The sequence below is a fragment of the Schistocerca gregaria genome, chromosome 8 (genome assembly GCF_023897955.1).
Source record: "Schistocerca gregaria isolate iqSchGreg1 chromosome 8, iqSchGreg1.2, whole genome shotgun sequence".
NCBI classification, from domain to species: domain Eukaryota; kingdom Metazoa; phylum Arthropoda; class Insecta; order Orthoptera; family Acrididae; genus Schistocerca; species Schistocerca gregaria.
Window position 1 is genome coordinate 115,131,969 of NC_064927.1, and position 23,672 is coordinate 115,155,640.

Consider the following 23,672-nt stretch of genomic DNA (forward strand, 5'->3'; position numbering starts at 1 on the left):
CGAAGGGTCCATTGTGGTCCCACAAGCAGCTAGGGAACTAAAGGTCCGCTCAGACAGAGCCCAGCATGCTTGAGTAAGCCTTATACAACTGGGGTGTGGCACATGCCCCAGAGGTTGCCCGCTTGCGACTGTTCCACCCCAACAGCCATGCATCTTATATGCGTGCAGCACACCATAAGATTGAGGGGTTTTTATAGAGGTTTACCTTCCTCACAATCCAGGCAGTCAAGCCAAGATTACCATTCCCCGCAGCACGCAACATTCCACCGCCACGCCATGCGGTGGTCGCTGAAGCATGTCTGGGAGTCACGGTGACAGGAGACTGGCGGCGCTGACCAGTCCCTAGCTCAGGACCACGGAGTCACTAAGCCCGTACTCAGCAAATGAATGCTGAGCCCATGGGGGGTATTTTGTTTTCTTTCACGTGATGATTTTCTAATTTCTGGTTCCATTTCTGGATGCGCAACTTCCGTGTGACTATGTACATTGCTATTTACTGTTTTTTCAGTGTCACATTGTGCTAATTCAAGATAAACTGCATTTCTGTCAACATCAGCTGGTTGTGTCAGTTCAGTTGCCTCTTCAATGATGTTAGATGCTGGCGCTAGTTGACAACTGTATATACGATTATCGTCAATTGGGTTACTGTTTGGAATACTGGTCCCACAAGTGCACTTTGAGTTTTCGATGAATTGCACATCACGGGCTTTCACAATTGTCTTTGGTGAATTTGGATCAATCAGACGATATGCTTTAGAATCTTCACAATATCCAACAAAGATAGGTTCCTTAGATTTGTCTTTATTTTCGTCCTTTTTTCTTTTGGTATATGTACAAATCCTCACATCCAAAATTTCCTAAATGACTCAGATTTATCTGACGACCACTCCATAATTCCTCAGGAGTGACATTCTTAACATCTTTTGTTGGAGATCTATTCTTCAAATAAATTGCTTCAGCCCAAAATTGTCTACTTAGACCTGCATCTGTTAACATTGATCTTGCTTTTTCAAGGGTTGTCCGATTTAAGCCTTCTGCAACACCATTTTGTTCTGGTGTGTAAGGAGTTGTTTCATGTTGAATTCCATTCATCTTTAAAAATAACTTCACATGCGCTGATTGACGAACTCTTTTTCATTGTATGTTCGAAGTATTTTGATTTTTCGACCAGTTTCATTTTCTACTCGTGCTTTGCTTTCGATGAATGTGTCACAGACTTCTGTTGTTGACTTTGTCATATAATCAAAAGATTTCCTTTACAGATCATCCGGAAAAGTGAGAAGATATCATGATCCTCCCCACTATGATGATCCTCCCCTCGGAGCCATGCTCATTAGTCCACAAACATTAGAATGCACAAAGTCAAGATCTTTTGTTCTTCTACTTGATGTTTTAGGAAAAGGTTGTCAAGTCTGTTTACCTTTTATGCAGGAATTACACGGATCTAAACTAAAGTTCCTCCAGTTCAGTCCATCAGCCATTTTTTTTCTTTTAATAAATGCATGCTTACACGATTCAAATGTCTCAATCTTCGATGACACAATTCATAACTGTCAATTTCTACAACATTTGCGTAATGATGCACTTCATCTAATCGATACATACCATTTATTTGAGTTGCAGTTGCTTCTGGTGTTCCAGAAACATTTACATCACTTTTATTGTATACACTACACTGCACATTGTCAAACAATACACACAATCTACGTCTTGTCATCTGACTGACCGATAGTAGGTTGTAAGCAAGGCTTGGAACATACACAACATCATTAGCAGTTATCTGTTTATTCTTGTCGTCACAAGTAACTCGAAGATGAACATCGCCTTCTCCAATAGCCTGAAGATTGCTATTATCTGCTTCTGTCAATTTGGAAAATGTAGAACAAGTCTCTTTGATTCGTCATGTGTCGTGAACACCTGGAATTCACATACCAGCTGTTACTATGATGCGAAGATGCAATTAGATCCATTAACACAGTTTCGTTTTCAGTTCTCACTGCATTCGCAGAATTTGATAATTTATTTGGTTTCTTCTTTGCTCTACACTCATTTGCCTTATGACCAGGTTTCTGACATTTATAACACTCAAAACCTTGATATTTCGCACATCACAGTGGCTATTCGTCTTCTTGGGAGACTGATGACCATAGATGTTAAGTCCCATAGTGCTCAGAGCCATTTTACCCATCGTCTTCTTGTGTTTACTATCCGGCTTACTAGCTGCCAGTGCCGAATCTGTGGTCTCATTTGTGGATGCAAACTGACGTTTCGTCGATTCTTGAATTAATCGCTGACTCACTAAATTACTAGTAATCTTGACACCCGAATTCTCAATTGCTTATAATCAAGGGTTGGAAATCTGCTGGAAGTCCACTTAGCATAATTGCAGCTACAAAATCATAGTCCATTTTCTTGCCAATGCCTCGAATTTGTTGAGCAAGTGACATGATTTTCGACAAATTCGCCTCCATATTTTTTCTCAGAAGTCAATCGTATATTCATTAAGCATTGTAACAGCCCAATATAACTAGATAAACTATTATCTTCAATTGCAGATTGTAAATATTGCCATCCTACCTTTAGAAGTCGTTGCTCCACGAAGTTTTGGATACACACATGAATTTACAGATAAACGTAATTTCGATCATGCTTTCTGTACATTCTTGTCATCTTCGTCAGTGCCAGCAATTGTGTCCCATAGTCCTTCATGTTTCAAGCACATATCCATCGTGAATTTACAGTCGTTGTAGTTTGTCATATGGTCAACTTTTCAAAATTAAACAGTTACTGTCCACCCAAAGCCATCTTGAATACGTTCAGATAGCAACACGTTGAACACACGAAAATTACGTAACTTTGATTTATCAGTTTATTTCTTTGGTATGGAAAGTTCACTACTCTCTCCTGGGCCCATAACCTATTAGATATTGACTCTAATTAGTCCTCTATGGGATTATAATGTTGACCTTTTAATCAAATACGCAATACACCATATTGCCAGGACTACACATTTTTAGAGACCATTTATTCAGCGATGTGCATAACGAAGGTCAAGGAGAAAGCATAAACTGCCACACATATAACACATCAAAGAGTAAAATATGAATGTTCCCAACAGATATAAACTTGACTGGAAATGCTATCTAACAATTCTGCAGAATACGAACAATAAAAGAAAAACTGTTTAAGTCACCACACAGCATAATATTAGGATACTCTGAGCAGTAGGGGCTACTTTTGAACAGAATGTTATGCTAAGAACTGCTTCCATATTTGCACCTTTCATTTGGATATGATGTGATAAAACTATTAATAATTGCCCTATGTACAACACCGAACTTGTGTATTTATAATCTATGCTTTTGTCTGAACAACATGGCACAGTGCTAAACGAGATCAGGTGGCGGCCAGTACGCTCGAAATTCCAGACACAAATGCGACGAAGTGCTTACGCGCAGTAAAATCCTGACCAAGGGGTTTCTGCGCCATCGTAGATGCGCATGCGCATTAACGCCTCTGGCGCTCTCTGGCCAGTGCGCAAGCAAACCTAGTGTGACAACATGAATGTTTGTAGTACTGTCACTGGTCGATTGGAAGATGTAGGCAGAAACTGGGACAGTTAAGCCTACTTTACACGATGACTCTAGGTTGCAGGCAATGCGTTACCGGCCACTGCGTATGGTGGCCGCGCGTTTGCGCAACTCATAGGTGAAACTAAACACTTTCGACGTGTTCCAACATTGGTGACAGTAGTAGCATGAGTTTTGAGGTTATGTGTGTTCGTAGAGCGTAGACAAACTGAAATATGAAATTGGGAACGGAGAATAATGTTCGCTTTTTGGATATCTATGCTTTGCATAGGTGTTTGTGGGATTTCAGTTATGCTGATTACAAAAATACGCAACATATTGCTGCTGCTGAGACCGTCATGTGCGATCATAACATAGATGGTTTGTCAGTATTTGAGCTGAAGGGCAAAATTTATTGAGTTAGGAGCACATATACAACTGAATTAAGAAAGAGACAAGCAAGTGTAATTCTAGCTGCGGCAACGCTGTCGTCTAGAAGTCTAACATCCCGTCGTTCGAGTTAGCCTACTCTTTGTTAAGGAATATTGTTGACAGGAGGGAAGGTTATACAACTTCAAGAAGCTGCATTCTTTATGCACTATTCATCTATTTAAAACGTCGCTGCAGTGCTCCCCATTCACATACGTTAGAGTTTTGAAATATTGCCACTGTACAGATCTATCATCAAGAGAGTAGTTTGCAAACCATTCTCTTCTTAATGCGACGTGCTTCGAATAATTATTTTTGCTAATGTTGATATTTACTACTGTTAATTCTAATAATTATTTGTGATAATGAAAAAGCGTCATCACCAACTAAAGCCGTATCTTATAGCATGACGAGTGTTCTCTATTGTAATGCACGCAATATGATATGTAATATCAGTTCTGGCGACAGTGTTTCATGCATTACAGTACCTTTATTCCTTATCGCATAACTAACTCCACTTAGGAAAAAAAAGTGAACAGTTCTGGTGACATTCTAAGATAATTAAAAGAACTTCTTGGATCTTCCGTTATAAATTATTTCAGCAAGGATGCTGAGCAACCGAGCTGACGTCTATTCTTCCTCCGGTCACGAATCGAAACACATTTATTATTTTTTCTTATCCATCGATTTCGCGCAACAAGCTTTAACTCCTCTCGCAACTCGTGCGACGTGCAGCTGCCAAGAGTTTCACTTCAGACACGACTCAGGGATCCACAAAACGAAGAAACTGAAGTATATACTGGTGTCACCGTGTCTACAATCATATTTGAAACTATGAATCCACTTGCGTGCAATTCAATCTATGCAACGTGTGGCGCAAGCCAATGTCGTCGTGTAAACTAGGACAGTTAGGGTATGAGTACTCAAGGTCGTCTCGCGGATAATTCTTACACCATCTTTTCTTGCGTCACCACTTATGCCTGCGCATTTGGCGGTTGCTAGTCTCGCCACTGCCTTGACAACGCGCTAGGATCTGACTGGAGGCCGTGTTTTACCCGTCGCTTACAGATCTCAGCAATTTTGGTCCAACACCAACGTCCACATATCAGCAAAAATCTGTACATACGTTACAACTTGTGTGTGGAGATGCGATGTTCGCGTATAGACTAGCCCGAACTGAAAGTACGAGTCGCCACTGTTGAGCGATTAAAAATCGCAGGCAGGATTGTTTTCCATTTTCCAAGGCGGCTGACAGCAGAAATATTCAATCCTGTGGTGGTGGTGGCTGGCGGTTTATATAAGAACCAGTGTGTTGCCTGCAGGAAATTACGTAACTTGCGACATTAAAGTTATGAAGAAGTAAATTGGTCATAATCTCGCACTTCTGTCTTCAAGAGAACACCGCCCAATCCAGACGGGTTTCGACATATGGTAGATTGCAAAATACTGCTCTATCATGTTCTTTACGCGCCCTTCAGTAGTCTTCGTAATCGTCAAAACCGCGCGAATTCACGCAAAACAGTACGTGCAGTTCGAGAAAGAGTTGTGATTGGATGGCAGCAAGGCCTTACCATTCGACTTAATAAACGTCAGAGGATAAATAATAAGTTTGTGGATGCAGGCTTAGTGACGCAACGTAAAGTAGATAACAGTTTTGAACTACTTGCTTTCGTGTATTTTACTCAAGATGACTGAGAAAAGGGAGTTCACGAGCCTTGAAGAGTGTTTGGAAAGAAATATTCCAGCAGATGAGTTAGAACATGTAAATAGAATACTGTTTGGGAAACCTTTAAAGTGAGTGCAAAATGAGTGTATTTGTTTTACACTGACCCTGAATTAAGTTAGGTCACAAGAACTTGTGAAATTTATTCAAAAGAACGGTACCTGTTTACATTATCGACAGAGGAGTCGCCCATTCCTGTTAATTTTTTTCTTTTTTCTCACGTATGTAACTAGTGTTTTGTGTTCCGTTTTTTTTCTTTTCTTTTTTTTCTCTTCGACAACAGCACGTGGTTTATTTAATTGTGAAAATGGAACTGTTTGCTTAGAAAACTACGTGATGTGTCGCTCCCACGTATCTAACTAGTATTTTGTGTTGCGTTACATTTGTAAAATTAACATTTGCATAGTGCCCTCAGTTATCTGATTACAGCTACTCCATATGCACCAGCATCAAAATTAATAACTCATCTTGCGTTAAAAGATGCTAGTGTGAATAATTTCTGATAGAATAAAGGTTTGTATATTCAATATTGCGGAGCTCTGCACCTGGGTAGACCATGGTTTTGGTGTTGAATACTGTTCTTCCTCAGCACCTGCTATGATTTTACTATCAGAAAATTATTCTGGTTTGTTATTGCTTCTTTTTCTTCCCTCTCCCCCACCATGTAGGTCCAGTTAAGCACCAGAATATAGAAAATAGACCCTACTGTACGGCAGTTTGTAAAGTTTGAACAGAAATTTAGTCAGTATCTCAAAAGAAATGGTTATTGTTAGAGTTCTGATGGTCCTTTCGGATACTGGCAGCAAAATAGCATTCAGAGTCAGTATAGAGTAGTATGTTGCAAGAACTATTGGCAATATTTTTGATAATTGTCATTAGTATTAATAATTGACTAGCCAATCATTGTAGAATGATACAGAATATAAGTCCTATGTCAAATATTCAGGCATATGTATATAAATGTATTTTTAATGAGGAAAGAAAATTTGGTGACCCAGGGCCCTTCTGAAGGAATAGCCGTGGCATTTGTGTGAAGTGAGTAAAACCAGGCTGGCCAGACAGGGCATGAGCCCTCGAACCACACCTGAGGCTCGTGTCTTAAGAAATGCCTTTCCTCATTTGGTTGTTCCTAGTGTACAATTCTCTTGTCTGTAAATACTTGAAACAAGTTAATGTGCTGACAAGAAAAATAATTATACTCTCTACATCAAGTGTCTCAACATTTATCACTGCACGCACTACTCACATCCTTCCAAATGAGATTAGGAGCATGGCCATGCTACCACATTTGTTACATCGGCCTTCCATTTACCCATTTCCTGAGCAAATTTTACAAGTTTACAATAATGTTATTGCACCATTTAGTATTTTCTGTAAATGATCTAAGGTATTTGATTCTGTGAATCACAGTTACATAAACTGAGGTTTTCTGGAATAGATGGCACAGCCAAACAGTGGTCATATTTAATTACAAGATTGCAGAATACACACTTAATAATTGAAATAATGTAACCACGGAAGATTCTTCTGACCAGGGAAAAAATTACTTATGGGATTACACAAGGCTCAGTCTTGATCAATTATTGTTTCTTGTACATGTAAACAACCTACAGACTAATATACAAATAGCAGAATTAGTTCATTTTGCAGTTGACAGTAGTGTTGTAATCAATACATCATACACACAGCAGTGGAAGAAATGTTAAATAATATTCTTAAAAGTTCTATTGAGTGGTTTTCTGTGAATGGTCTAATTCTCAATTTCAAGAAGAGACAATGTATTTATTTCAGCACATCTAGAGGCACTACACTACCAATGAGTGTTATACGTGGTAAGGAAATAATAACAGTGGGTGGAACTTCTGAAATTATAGTTGTTCACATTGACAAGAATTAAAAGAAGGGGAAAAGCGTTTGGGAGCTGCTAAAGAAACCTAGTTCAGCCATATTCACATTTCAAGTCATTGCAAATCTTGGGAAGAGAGAAATCAGTAAGCTGACATTTTCATTCAGTAATGTAAAATAAGATCATGAACTGGGGTAACTCATTTTCGAGGAAAAAATAATTGTTCAAAAACAGGCTGTAAGAATATTATGTGATGCTCGCCCACAATCATCTTACAGACATCTGTATGACATCGTAGACAATTTGGCTACTGTTTCACATTATATTTATTCCCTCATAAAATTTGTTGTAATAATCTACCATAGTTCAAAAGGAACAATGATGTACTTAATTACAATACCAGAAGTGCTGAACTGCTAGCTTGTAGCTGTATTTACATATGAATGTAACACTTTTTCTGTATTCCATCAAAAATACTAGTATATTGTGAGACAGATGTCCTGCCAACTACTTACCTTCAGAAGGCAAAACAAGTAGTACTGCCAATAGACATGTATAGAATTAAAAGGGACAGACAGTTTTGAAACTGACTGTTCCTTAATTGGGGGAGAGAAAGAGTAGGTTGCAAAAGGTTAAAAAGGAAGGGCAGCTCACTTGTACCCCAGAGTGAGACAGGGGCCCACCTACAGTGACATTCCCTTTCTCTATGAATTTTCCAGAAAGAAGTAAGGCAGGCTTCCTCTATGAAAAAGAATGAATGGACGTACTAACCATCCTGTGGCGATTTTTAATTATCAGTGATGTGTCTACAAAACAGTGGCATCTAATGACAGGCAGCAGATGCAGATAGACTGCTATGGAAGCAATATCTCTTGTGCATTCACAAAATTCTGTGTTGTGGAGCTGAAATTACAAAATGGTTTAGGAGCAAAAGAAGCTGCAAGCAATAAGTCATTGAGTGCGTAAACTGCTCCAAGACAAAAATTTAATCAAGTCAGTGCAGCTACCGACATTTTGTGTCATCCTTCAGTTTAGTTGTAAATATGACAGTTGCCGAAGAAAGCACATTTACTGAAATGTGGACCAACAGTGCAAGCACAAATACATGCTCTTGCAAGTGTGGTTGCAGAGAAACCGTTACTTCCACTCCTGTAACAAGCAGATCAGTCACACAATGGTGTGACAGCAGTAAAAAACTGCTAGCTTCCTCCGTGTAAAGAGTAGCACAAAATATGGTATGCTGTAACACTCGTAAATGCCAACACTACTGCTGAAAAGACATATAAACAGAGATTAAGACAACTAATTGCTGAACTGTCTCAGACTCGTTTTGACTGATGAGGCAGTAGATCGTGTAACTACAGAAGTAATGGAGTACGAAGTCTTTTGTACTGCTCCAGTCACCCTTTTCAGTGAACTCACAGCTTGTGATCTTGGTAACAAGAAAAAAAGCAGATCTCAAAATACCTCATCAGTAGGATGGCTACTATACTACATTGGAATCTGAATGATTTCAGGACATGGGTAGAGGGGCTTAAACTATTAGCATAGCGAGGTCTTGTCTGTCTGCATTCACGTAGGATACCTATTTTGCAAAAACAGACATAATGTCTGATGGGATACCACAATCACTGGTTATACAATGTTACTTATAATTCGTCTTGATTGCAGAAATGTTTATTCACATGACCGGTTTCGGTTCCTCTAGAACCATCTTCAGATCTGAAATGACAGTGATATTAATTTACTATTTAACATATGCAAACCTATTTCATCGTACCCCATCAACATCAAATGTACCAGAACGTAACTGCAATTTCGGTTACAGAAGTAACCTGTCCACACACAGCAACCTTCACATGCTGTGTCACATCAAATTGGTTAACAGAATGCATGTCATTTATACTAATTTTAAAACTCTTACCAACAGTTGAGGAACCAAAACTGGTCATGTGAATAAAGTTTTTTGCTATCAAGATGGATTATTAGTAACATTGGATACCTTTTTGATAAACCAGGCTGCTCATATTGTAGACATTGAGGCTCTTGAATCACAACTCTCCTTTGTGTTCCTCCTCTGTGAAAACTTCAATGTGTTATGTTGGCGGGCTCTGCTACCACTTGCTGAAAGCCTTGTGGCTCCAGAATCTCAGTATGTACTGAACACGAGGTAGAGCACACATTTTGGACCATCTATTCTCTGCCATAGATCTCATAGTTATGCTCTCGAGCCCATTCAGAGACAGCTCAGTTGTCAGATGCTAAGTTATTTGTTTGTGGATAATACAAAAATTTTGGTAAATAGCAAAACAGGAATGGTTTATAAATAGCTGTTAATGAAAGTTTCATTGTCATTAATAAGTGGTAACTAGTCAGTTCACCATCACAAAAAAAGAAAGAAAGAGAAAAAAATGAAAGGCCATTGCTACACGCAGTTCAGAACCTGTAAGAAGTTTCCAACAACAACAACCACCACCACCATCATTGTCTTCAGGAATAGTTTGCAGCAAGTGGCAGATTTTGTACTGCATGTAAGTCTTTCCATTTTCTTCTACCCTCCCATCACCACTCTGCCATCATTCTGTTCCTATCCTATCATTTTCACCAATTACTCTCCTTCATACATTTCAGCCAACTATATTTTGCCTTGGAGCCTCAATTTATACACCTTCCAAGCTATTTTATTACATGTTGATGAAATACATTCAGTGTACATAAAGCAGGCCAGCATGCTTGGTCATACATTTGTTTTACTCATGGGAGAGTGTTACAGAAATGCTGAAAACCTGAATTGCCAGGTAGTTGACAGAGGATGCAGATTGTCATACAAAAGCGAGCTTACGGAGTTTCGTGAACCAGTATTAAGTGTATAATTGAGAAATAGTTCTGTATCACTTCTTTAGGGACTACGAAATAAAAGTTAGTTAAATAAATAAGTAATTAATTTCATATGACTCAATGGCTTAGTGCAAGTCTTTCACTTGGATACCTTTTAGTGACAGTGCTGTGTCCATTGGTACAAAGAGGTGAATGAACACTGTAGAATACCTCAAACACTATAGAATGATTAAAAAATGAATGTATTTATTTATTTTCAATATAAAGCACACATACACTATGTGATCAAAAGCATCCGGACACCCTCAAAAGCATACGTTTTTCGTATTAGCTGCATTGTGCTGCCACCTAGTGCCAGGTACTACAAATCAGTGGCCTCAGTAGTTATTAGACATCTTGAGAGAGCAGAATGGGGTGCTCTGCGGAACCCATGGGCTTCGAACATGGTCAGGTGATTGGGTGTCACTTGTTTCATATGTGTGTACGCGAGATTTCCGCACTCCTAAACATCCCTAAGTCCACTGTTTCTGATGTGATATTGAAGTGGAAACAGGAAAGGACACATGCAGCACAAATCGTACAGGCCGACCTTGTCTGTTGACTGACAGAGACCACCGACAGTTGAAGAGGGTCATAATGTGTAATAGCAGACATGTATCCGAACCATCACACAGGAATTCGAAACTGCATCAGGATCCATTTCAAGTAATATGACAGTTAGGCGGGAGGTGAGAAAACTTGGATTTCATGGTCGAGCGACTGCTCATAAGCCACACACAATGCCAGTAAATGCGAAACGACGCCTAGCTTAGTCTAAGAAGTGTAAACTTTGGATGATTGAACAGTGGAAACACATTGTGTGGAGTGACAAATCACGGTACATGATGTGGCGATCCGACAGCAGGGTGTGGGTATGGAGAATGCCAGGTGAATGTCACCTGCCAACATGTGTAGTGCCGACAGTAAAATTCGGAGGCGGTGTTATAGTGTGGTCATGTTTTTCATGGAGGGGCTCGCACCCCATGTTGTCTTGCGTGGCACTATCAGAGCACAGGCCTACATTGATGTTTTAAGCACCTTCTTGCTTCCCACCGTTGAAGAGCAATTTGGGAGTGGCAATTGCATCATTCAACACAATCAAGCATCTGTTCATAACCCACGGCCTGTGGCGTAGTGATTACACGACAATAACATACCTGTCATGTACTGGCCTGCAGCACTGAGCCCTGAGTTGAATCCTATAGAACACCTTTGGGATGTTTTGGAATGCCAACTTTATGCCAGGCCTCATTGACTTATATTGATACCTCTCCTCAGTGTAGCACTCAGTGAAGAATGGGCTGCCATTCTCCAACAAGCCTTCCAGCACCTGGTTGAACATATGTCTGTGAGAGTGGAAGCTGTCTTCAAGGCTAAGGGTATGCCAACACCATATTGAATTCCAACATTACCAATGGAGGGCACCACAAACTTGTAAAATCATTTTCAGCTAGATGTCTGGACACTTTTGATCACATGGTGTAACTTTGTATCCTGTAATCTCCCTCCCTCCCTCCAGTACTGGGTGTCAATATTCACTACTAGTAGTAATAATGTCAATGTAGATATTCATAACGTCTCAATGGCATTGTGTTAGGTTTGTAAGATGTCACTGCACCATCTTCTGTATGCTCGGTGTGATCTGAGAACAGTCTGAAGATAATCTGAGATAGAGCTCTGAGTGCAGTGGTTTAAAGATGCACAGATCAATCAATTGCAGGCAGTGAGGTGATGTGAATTTGGTGTCCTCTATTGGTATGTGTTGTACCACCTGGTGGCATCTTGCGGATCCTCTAATGCAATGGCTTGTGGCGTCTGGTTTAACTGTTTCTCCTGCAGAGATATAAGCGGCAAGTGATGCGCTATGTATGCTTGACGGAGATACGATCGACACCACGACTGAGTATCACAATAATCCTACCAAGGAAAGAGGATATATAAAATAGAAAGAAACTTCCACATGGGAAAAATATATTAAAAATAAAGATTCCAAGACTTACCAAGCGGGAAAGCGCCGGCAGACAGGCACATGAACAAAACACACAAACACACACAAAGAATTACTAGCTTTCGCAACCGATGATTGCTTCTTCAGGAAGGAGAGGGAAAGACGAAAGGATGTGGGTTTTAAGGGAGAGGGTAAGGAGTCATTCCAATCCCGGGAGCGGAAAGACTTCCCTTAGGGGAAAAAAAGGACAGGTGTACACTCGCGCGCACACACACACACACAAACAAATCCATCCGCACATACACAGACACAAGCAGACATATTTAAAGGCAAAGAGTAAGGGCAGAGATGTCAGTCGAGGCGGAAGTACAGAGGCAAAGAAGTTGTTGAAAGACAGATGAGGTATGAGCGGCGGCAACTTGAAATTAGCGGAGGTTGAGGCCTGGCGGATATCGAGAAGAGAGGATATACTGAAGGGCGAGTTCCCATCTCCGGAGTTCGGATAGGTTGGTGTTGGTGGGAAGTATCAAGATAACTCGGACAGTGTAACACTGTGCCAAGATGTGCTGGCCGTGCATCAAGGCATGTTTAGCCTCAGGGTGATCCTCATTACCAACAAACACTGTCTGCCTGTGTCCATTCATGCGAATGGACAGTTTGTTGCTGGTCATTCCCACATAGAAAGCGTCACAGTGCAGGCAGGTCAGTTGGTAAATCACGTGGGTGCTGTCACACGTGGCTCTCCCTTTGATCGTGTACACCTTCCGGGTTACAGGACTGGAGTAGGTGGTGGTGGGAGGGTGCATAGGACAGGTTTTACACTGGGGGCGGTTGCAAGGGTAGGAGCCAGAGGGTAGGGAAGGTGGTTTGGGGATTTCATAGGGATGAACCAAGAGGTTATGAAGTTTAGTTGCCTCCGCTCATACCTCACCTGTCTTTCAACAACTTCTTTGCCTCTGTACTTCCGCCTCGACTGACATCTCTGCCCTTACTCTTTGCCTTTAAATATGTCTGTGTGCGTGTTTGTGTGTTTTGTTCATGTGCCTGTCTGCCGGCGCTTTCCTTCATGAAATCCTCCCCACTTCACCAAGAGTGTCTTTCCGCCATCCACCTAACCTTCATAACCTCTTGGTTCATCCCTATGAAATCCCCAAACCACGTTCCCTACCCTCTGGCTCCTACCCTTGCAACCGCCCCCGTGTAAAACCTGTCCTATGCACCCTCCCACCACCACCTACTCCAGTCCTGTAACCCGGAAGGTGTACACGATCAAAGGGAGAGCCACGTGTGAAAGCACCCACGTGATTTACCAACTGACCTGCCTGCACTGTGACGCTTTCTATGTGGGAATGACCAGCAACAAACTGTCCATTCGCATGAATGGACACAGGCAGACAGTGTTTGTTGGTAATGAGGATCACCCTGTGGCTAAACATGCCTTGATGCACGGCCAGCACATCTTGGCACAGTGTTACACCGTCCGAGTTATCTTGATACTTCCCACCAACACCAACCTATTCGAACTCCGGAGATGGGAACTCGCCCTTCAGTATATCCTCTCTTCTCGATATCCGCCAGGCCTCAACCTCCGCTAATTTCAAGTTGCCGCCGCTCATACCTCACCTGTCTTTCAACAACTTCTTTGCCTCTGTACTTCCGCCTCGACTGACATCTCTGCCCTTACTCTTTGCCTTTAAATATGTCTGCTTGTGTCTGTGTATGTGCGGATGGATATGTTTGTGTTTGTGTGTGTGTGTGTGCGCGAGTGTGCACCTGTCCTTTTTTTCCCCTAAGGGAAGTCTTTCCGCTCCCGGGATTGGAATGACTCCTTACCCTCTCCCTTAAAACCCACATCCTTTCGTCTTTCCCTCTCCTTCCTGAAGAAGCAACCATCGGTTGCGAAAGCTAGTAATTCTTTGTGTGTGTTTGTGTGTTTTGTTCATGTACCTGTCTGCCGGCGCTTTCCCGCTTGGTAAGTCTTGGAATCTTTGTTTTTATATAAAGAGGATATATAGTTTGACATACAGTCAGAACCATGTGTTGTTCCTGTTTCATCTTGATGTCATTGAGAAATTAAAGGTAAACTGAAAAATTACTGTGGTTTTATCGGGATTCAATACTGCCACCCCTCAGTGTCTTACATTAGACTAATTGCAGCATATGTAGAGGGATTAAAAAACTGATTCTTCACACACTCCATACATTGTAGAGGCAGGAACAAATCTTAACATGTGGTACTTTGCTGTGTGACCTTTGCTGTGCTGTTTGCACTTGTTTGCTGTTGATGATTCCGTTTGCTCCTGTGATGGTACTTCTTTGCCATTTCCATGATCTCTTTAATTCTGCCCATGCTTGTTACTACTTCTTTGCTTCTATGAAATTTCATTTCATGTGCCTGTATCTTGATTAAATCACTTTTCTTCATTGGTCACGTTTCAGAAGCATGTCAGGATAAGGATCTATACACTATCCTCTTTGTCTTATGTGGAGCATCTTTATTCCACACTAAGCTCTTGCCACTTCTTAGACATTCTAATGCTTGTCTTTTCTCTCTCATTGACTTCGTCATCATTACTCCTATGTTTCCACTACACTCAGAGTTATTTGAAAATGTCCCCTTATTTAGCTGTTACCATGACATCATAAATCCTGAGGTAGTCATCTCCCTCTTACTGCTCATGATTGTGATCTGGCTCTTTCTCACAATACATTTTGTACCATATAATCCAACCAACTCTGTTATTTGAATAAACTCATTAAGTAACCTTAAAAAGTTATAAATGCTTGGACACGTTTCATGGAGTAGAATTTTGGGCATGCACTCGTACATCTATAATTTGGAAAAGCCTGGTAAGAATTTTCTATAAACTCAAATGTCAGACTTTTTAATTACTAATAAAAAGACACCACACACACACACACACACACACACACACACACACACACGTGCGAAGCCTACACTTCTCTTCAAAAATTCATCTGTTGAAATAGGGCTTCAAGTCTGTAAGAGTGTCTTTTCAAAAAGATGACATTTTAAGATTTGGGCATTCCAGAATAGTCATGACAATTTTAAATAAAGGTAACTCTTCAAATACACAGGTTAAAAATGATCTTTAGAAAGAAGAAACTCATGGCTTTCAGGTAAGGCTTGTCAATAATAAAACAAATAATAATTCGTGGGGTCGAATTTTGAGGTGTGCGTGCTATTAGTAATCATAAATTTAGACTATGTCACATAAGTTTTTTCTATGTGAATTATTTACTCTGTTGTGATCAGCAGATGGATAAGAATTTGAATTTATTTCTAAGCAAGGTGATAAAAGATGTCATGCAAGCATTAACACATGTACAAAACTTAGTGAACACACAGTAAATTTATATGTGTACAAAGTCTACACTACCCATTTCAAAAATTCATCTAATGAAAAAAAAAGGCTTTTTCAAGTAAATATGTCTTTAATTTATATTTAAATAATGCATGCATTTGATGTAGTTTGGCAGTGAATTAAATATTTATCCCTGGAGTACGGTGCCAGAGTTAGATTTTTGAGATCACAATAGATGTATGCCTTTGTTGTTGCACTGCAATCTTGGAACCTTTCATTGGTTTCATAGTAGGCAGGACTGTCAACCGTGAAACTCCTAACTGAATAGATATATTGGGAAGTTGTGGAAAGTATCCCACGTTTCTTAAGGATATTATGGCGGGAGGTTCTCGGGGATATTTTGCACATTATTCAGACAACCTTTCTCTGTAGAAAGAAAATTTTCTTTGCTGTGGATGAACTACCCCAGAAGATAATTTCGTATCACATGGTAGAGTGGAAGACCTCAAAAGTTGTAGGCTTCGTGATGCTGATGTCTCTAAATTGTGAGATTCATTTAATGGTGAGAGTAGCTTAAGACAAGCCTTTTAGTGTCTGGAGGATGTGATGTTCCAGCTGACCCTACTGTTTATATGGAGGCCTAAGAATTTGGTGCAATGCTCCCCTTGTATTTGCTGACTCCTGTATGATAGTTATGTCCTGTGCAAATTTATGATTGAAGCTGAATTGAATGTAATTAGTTTTGCTCAGGTTTACTGTCAGTAAGTTTACACTGAATCAGGTTGAGAGTTCTGAAAGTAATTTGTTGACATCAGCTACTCTATTGGTGGGCAGTTTGTTGTTAAACACGGCACTGGTATTGTCAGCAAACATAGTGAACTTGTATGTTTTGTATGATAAAGGTTGGTCATTTATGGATATAAGAAACAGCAGAGGACCAAGGACAGAGCCTTAAAGGGCTCCACGGAATACAATGTCTTAGTTGGACTCTACCCCATCACCTGCTTTGCTGCTCTCATTAAAAACTATCTTCTGCTTCCTGTCTTTGAGGTAGGATTTTAGCCAATTTCCCACAGTGTCATGTTTTGTTGAGAAGTCAAAAGCCTTAGAAAGATCACAAAATGTCCCAACTACCTTAATTTTTTTTATCTAGGGATTCGTATACATCATTCGTAAGTGAAAATGTGGCATCAGTTGAAGACCAAACTGTCAATCATTAAAGATTTCAAACTTTTTGAGGACACAATTTTAGAATGTGATATTTTCGTAAGGATTTTTGCGAATGTGGTCAAGTGAGAGATGGGATGATAGTTTATGACTTGGGTCTCCCTTTTTGTGGAGTGGGTTCTGTATAGCAAGTTCTTTCCATCTGGGAAGACACCCTGATACGTAGAAGCATTAAATATATGGGATAAAAATTTGTGCAATTGATCAGAGCAGGTTTTTATTGTTTTAATGGAACTATTATCTTCACCTGATGATCTTTTGAGTTTTAGTGCGGCAAGTAAGGTGCTTGAATTTGAGATTACTCAATAGGAAAATTGAGCAGTGGGATGAAGTACATCAAATTTTCCAGATCTATCTTCTCACTACTGTGCCTCAGGAACTTCATTTTGGAGGGCAGAACTACATTTAGAAAATTCAATGGCACATGCTTCAAAATGTTGTTCTAAACATAAGTCGTGCACAGCAATTGCTTTACACTTGACACAGTTCTTAATAAAAGTAGCTACATCTCCTCCTTTTTTGTTTTCTGCAGTTTGAAGATATGATATTGTAGTCTTTCCACCCGTGAGCAGAAATAATGCTTAGTGGAGCATAGTACATGAATGTGATTTATACTTCCATTGTCATGCAGATTGTCTGGTAGTCCATTTAGCTTACTAAACCAGCCTATAATATTCTGGTGGAAGATTCCCAGCTGATGCATTCCGGATTCGGTCTCTGGGTTTTGTCCAAAAAAAGAACTCCTGTGATTTTTGGAAACCATTTGTCTGATGTAGTGGTGTCTATATGTGCTGCTTTTTATAGCATTGATTTCTTCCATAATTTAGAAGGGTACCTTACACTTTTTGTACTGACCTGTTTAGGTGCATCCTACGGTTAGTGACAAACTCTCTACTGAAGCTGCTTACATCTACAACACAACTGTTACTAGATTTATGTCTCGGTCCTTACAAGGTGGCAAGGATAGCATATAATAATGTCAGCCCACCAGATAAAATGAGAGAGACACTTTTATTGGCAGTACACAAGCAAACAGGTCACTATTATGACATGAAATAGGAACTAAGAGTCACTCACTAAAGTGCAACTTGATGTCCTTGGTTGGTGACTGGGTGATTTCCATTTGATGGTCTAGATGGTGATCCAGCAAGTGCCCAGGCTATTGTTCAGCACAGTTGGGTGCAGGCCAGTTGGAGTCCTGGGTTGTGTAGGTCAGTTGGAGATAGGACAACACTGAAGATGGTTACTGAAGATTGCTACGGATGGATGAGCTGCAAGGAACAGATGGCATTGAGCATGAAACAGGAGCAACTGCTTGGCTAGTGGTTGTCCAGCATCATGAGAAATCCAGTGAAATGATTTCTATGAGGTAAAACATGACATCCGGACACATCTCACATGTGTTCTTGGACGAAAGGAAGTTCGCAGTGTGTTCACAGTGCACCGATCATCTGTGCATGCTGCCGGTGGCCAGTGCTGATCCCTCAAATGTAGCCCACTGGAGACTGGTGTGTACACCGTGGGATGTGTGGCTGTTGTTGTCTGGTGTGTATGCAGAGTGGTGTGTTGCTGTTGTCATCTGCCTCTGTTTGTAAACACGCAGTATGTATGACTTGAATAGGGATTGTCGCATGTGTCTGCTATTTACTAACCACTGTACACACCTGAACAGGTCAGCAAAAGAAGCATTAGTTACACTTCTAAATACACAGAATGTCAGTGCTATGAAAAGCATTGCATATAGACAGACTACATTAGGCAAATGGTTTCCGAATTCACAGGACAAGAATGCATCCCTGAACCCATCTACTACAAATTCATTTTTAGACAAAACCGTGTAACTGTCTCTGGAAAGCATCAACAGATAATCTTCCACCAGCATATTATAAGCTAAATGAACTCAAACGGGTGGGTGTTGTCTGGCAGGGCAAGCATGAGCCTTGTCCTGCCATCTTCTACAGTAGGCCCTGCACACTCTGCCAGACAGCTCTCTTCTCTCCCCACACCCATACTTTGCTTTCCCTCCCTTCCCCTTCCCTGTCCCACTCCGAAATACCACTTTCATTCAAGGTAATGACTCCATCACGACTGAAGTTGCTGGGGATAGTGGACATGGGTGTGAGGTATGCCTTCTTGTGTGAATGTCTGTGTTTTCCTTTCTTTTCTGAGGAGAGCTTTGGCCAAAAGCTTAATATGTTACTGTCTTTTCGTTGTGCTTGTCTGCAACTTGGTATGTCATCTATATGGTGAGTTTGCAAAAACAGACATAATGTCTTATGGGGTAACAGCAATCAGTGATTAACAGCAATCAGTGATTTTATAATGCTACTTAAAATCCGTCTTGATTGCAAATTTTTTTTTTATTCATATGACCGGTTTCGGTTCACTCAGAACCATCTTCAGATTTGATATTTCAGTTACAGGCTTAACCCGTCCAAATCCAGCAATTTTCACATGTGACGTAGCATGTGAAAATTGCTGGATTTGGACGGGTTAAGCCTGTAACTGAAATATCAGATCTGAAGATGGTTCTGAGTGAACCGAAACCGGTCATATGAATAAAAAAAAAAATTGCAATCAAGACGGATTTTAAGTAACATTATATGGTGAGTAGCAATCTACCCTTTTCATAATTGTTAAAATAATATTAGGATGTATATGGAGGCGTACAATTGGCATTTTTCCATTGCTCCTTTAGCAAATGGAATAATACAGGGAGTGACCAATACAAATACAAAGTACCCTCTGGTACGTAGTATACAGTGGTAATAATAATTCTGCCACTCATAATCATTTTTTGCAACTGTTAGTTTTATGCGTTAAACACATTTGACAGAACTCTTTTTACATCAGTGAACTACATTACATACTCAGTTTAAAATGAAAAATATGTATTGCAATGAAAATGGACAACACTAGGACCCAGAATATGGATTTTCTTCTGAGTCAGTGACATAATGTGAAGAAAAAGTAGTGAATATTTAACTTTCAGAATACAGCATTGTTCTTTGGAAGCCACGAAGTGCAGTATGAAGGTAAGTCTCTCCAGCATGTAAAATTTAGAACAGAGAAGAGAAATGACAAACATGGACGCACAAGAAAAGATGTTATATCTAATTATATCAGAAGAATATTCAAATGAGAAAACTAATAATTTTTTTTTAGACAGGGTCACTGGCCAGTAATTGCCTTCAGGAGGTGAAATGTAAACACACATGCGTTTAAGAGCCAAAACATTATGACCACATGCTTAATAGCTTGTTTATTGTTTGTCTGTCTTTGAAAGGAAATACATGAGTGATTCTGTGTATCAGGGATCAGACAGTTTGTTAATAGGTGTGTAGCATTAGATGACTATGCACAGGCCATGTAATTCGTGTAAATAGTGAGCTGCTGATTTGCATATGTGGTGATCGCACCTGATAGTGACCCAAATCAGTTCCATAGGATTTACCTTGGGTGAATTTGGATGCCGAGACATCAAGGTGAGTTCATTGTAACACTCCCCAAATCACTGTAGCATGGTTCTGGCTTGAGACACAAACAATTATACTGCTGAAAGATGACCTTGCTGTCGGGAAAGACATCAAGCATGTAAGAATGCAGGTGGTTCGCAGTTATCAGCATGTCTTCAATTACTACCACGTGTTCCATGCAAGTGCAGGAGTATGTCCTTCACAGCAAAATACTGCTTCCACCAGCCTGCATACGTGGCACACTGCACGTTTTGAGTCGCTGTTCACCTCATCTCAATGACAATGTTTGTGGAGACGATAAGTGACCTAGTGCAGCAAAAATGCAATTCGCTCGAAGATGCAACTTGTTTCCATTGATCAAAGGTCAAGTCCTGATGGTCATTAGATTAATATCTAAACATATAGGGGAGGCCTGCTACGGAGCTCCATGTTCAACCATGTACGATGAACAGTGTGCTCCAAAACACTTGTGCATGCACCAGCATTTTATTCTTTTGACATGTATGCCACAGATCACCATCTATCCTGCTTTACACAGTAGAAAAGCCTCGGATACCCATGTTCTGTGAAGAATTGTGGATATCCAACCATTTAGCACTTAGTGGTAGTTTCACTGTCTTCCTACCTCTTTCTGTAGATGCTCATGACAGAGCAAATGAATACATGACCAGTGTCACCGATTTCAATGTACTTGCTCACAGGCTCTGTGTAATAATAATCTGCCCTTTACCAAAGACGGTTACCTCAATTGCTTTTGCGGTCCATATCTTCACTAGGGTGATCCCCCATCCGTATCTGTTCCGCTTACATACTTTTATTACCACGTCATATGCCCGCGATTCCACCAGCCGGAAACCAACACCAAAGTGGGGAGTGTTCACAGTGTTTTGGCTGTTCACTGTAAAAGTTCAGTACTCTACCTAGCTTGTGGAACTAATATTTCCTTCATCTGAGAGGAACAGGGGAAAGGTTAAAAAAGAGTGATACGGTGAGATATTCTAACGGTTTCCGCAACAAGAGAAGCTGTGCAAAACTGGATCGCGAACTTCATACTTCTCTTACTTGAAATGCATAGCCATTCCTCTTCTCTGGATACGTGGTTGCATCGATCTCCACAACTTCTTCTCCAAAGAAATGATGCTCGTTAGAGGAGTTAAAGAAACATTCTCTCTCTCTCTCCCTCTAGAAATAACTCAGTACCCTCATAAAACTTTCATTTCAGAAGGTATATTTTCATTTCCACGAGTTTCACATAAGCATGCAAACTCTTGCAAGTCAACTGCATCATTAACCATTAAATACTATTAAATATAATTACAATGTGGTGGGTTTAATAACCACCAGAAATTCAATGACAGATCTTGCTTCTAGCAAGACAAACACCAAAATTAAGTAAGAATCTCTAGACAGAACATGTTTCAATTGTCTATAACAACTGCAATTATTCGTCCACCAAGGAATAACATGTAATTACTCCTTGTACTTTCCATATAGGTTCTATGGCACGATTGGCAAACACTTGTCGGCATCACTCGTCTGACACAGCTCCTGTCCTCCCATGACCCACGTCCATCCTGCACACGCAGACATGTGTTGTGCTGTAAATAGGCGCTCTCTCTCACACTTATCTTTAAAATACCGTGTGTTTGAGGCAGTAGAAGGGCGAGTGGTTCCAGAATTTATGTGTAAACTCTTGAATGACTACATAACCCCCCCCCCCCTCTCGGATCAAACACATGGTATTTTATACATAACCATTATGTACATTAATATTGTACCTAGTAACCATCCACATTTTAAAAGTAATCATTTACTGCATAAGTTCCCTCCCTCTTCTTTTTCTTCTTCTTCTTCTTCTTCTGAACATAATCCTCTATTTATGATTTCATTTTTCATTACCCTTATGAACGGCGAGGACTCTCCTTTCAGCTCCAATCATAAACTCCAGATGTCATGGACCCTTGAATATTTCAGTCTTTATTCTAATTCTTTATATTAGTATGTAATGGCCTCATTACTCATAGTAGCCTGGAGGAACCCTGGGCAAAATAAAAGTGTTCCTATTTGAAATGTGTATTCTTATAGGACAACTATCCAAGGAGTTCCACCCAATAACATCCAAACAGTAGACTCTGTACACAATTTATTAAATTGCCAATACTAAACTCTTTTAAATAACACCCAATTCATATAACTTACAAAACTTAACAAATGGTTAAAGAGTGAGCTTTAAAAATAATAATGGTGGCTTGCCACCATAAAATCAAGAACCTTTTACATTAGTGCTTTTAGAGTTTACCCAAAAGACAAAATCCAATTATAAGTTAACTTGGCATTACAATTTAAAATGATTTATATAAAAAAACTTTGAGCAAGATAATGGCGCTTGGCACCATAAAATGAAAGAAGCCAACACACAACCAATAAATATAATAACAAAGTAATAATTTGATACAACCAAAGGGCAAGGGCAACTCCCAACACTTCGGAGCCTTCCCACTAGAAACGCTTCCCAAATTAACCGCTGATAGCTCCCCGACATGCCTCTCACAACTGTCCATCCCTTACACACCATGTTATGTTCTGTAACACATGACAGATAATATTAACACAAGATAAAATTCAAAAATACAGTATAACATCCCGACAGCACATGATAACCATGGCGCCGTTAACTCGGGCGCTCTTAATAAGTGCTGGAAGCCAACACACAAATCTCAAACAATTCTCACTTCTTAAAACGATACAATAAAAGCCAAGCGCACATGAATAGTCAAACCACAGTCTTAGAAATGCCTTAACGACACCAATTTAATAATAACACAGTTAAAAAAAAATATAGAACATACTACGAAATGCTGTTACACAACCAAATTGATGAGATCTTGATATTCAGGTCCAGAAGACCACATATACCAAGCAGCAGTAATTCACTATGTATATACTGTACAAAACCATCCTTCTTAGGCAGACTTTAGAACACATTGTATGCCAAATGTACCATACATGAACTCAACTCCGGGCCGGACTCCAGTTGAGCATATAATTTAGTACCAACAAATATCGTAATGAGCCACACACACAGCAAAAAGTTCCAACAACACCGTCCCACATCAGAAAAGTTCAGAAACTGCTGCTGGAGATTCCAGGGGAAAATCTGAAGAGCCAACCGAGCTCACACCCTAACCTGGCAGACGACTCCAAAATTCAGCAACTAGTTGTCTCCGGGCCAGAGTATCGCAGGACTCCAC

The 23,672-nt window shown here is 40.2% G+C and overlaps 1 protein-coding gene across 1 annotated transcript in view; it reads left to right on the top strand.

Moving 5' to 3' along the window:
* The first annotated feature begins 5,323 nt into the window (after nucleotides 1-5,323).
* Nucleotides 5,324-23,672, top strand: part of LOC126285300 (beta-ureidopropionase) — a 158,672-nt gene continuing 140,323 nt past the window's right edge. The window contains exon 1 of the mRNA XM_049984591.1: nucleotides 5,324-5,792. Within this exon, the coding sequence (XP_049840548.1) occupies nucleotides 5,686-5,792 (107 nt within the window). The 5' untranslated portion in view covers nucleotides 5,324-5,685. The remainder of the gene's footprint in view (nucleotides 5,793-23,672) is intronic.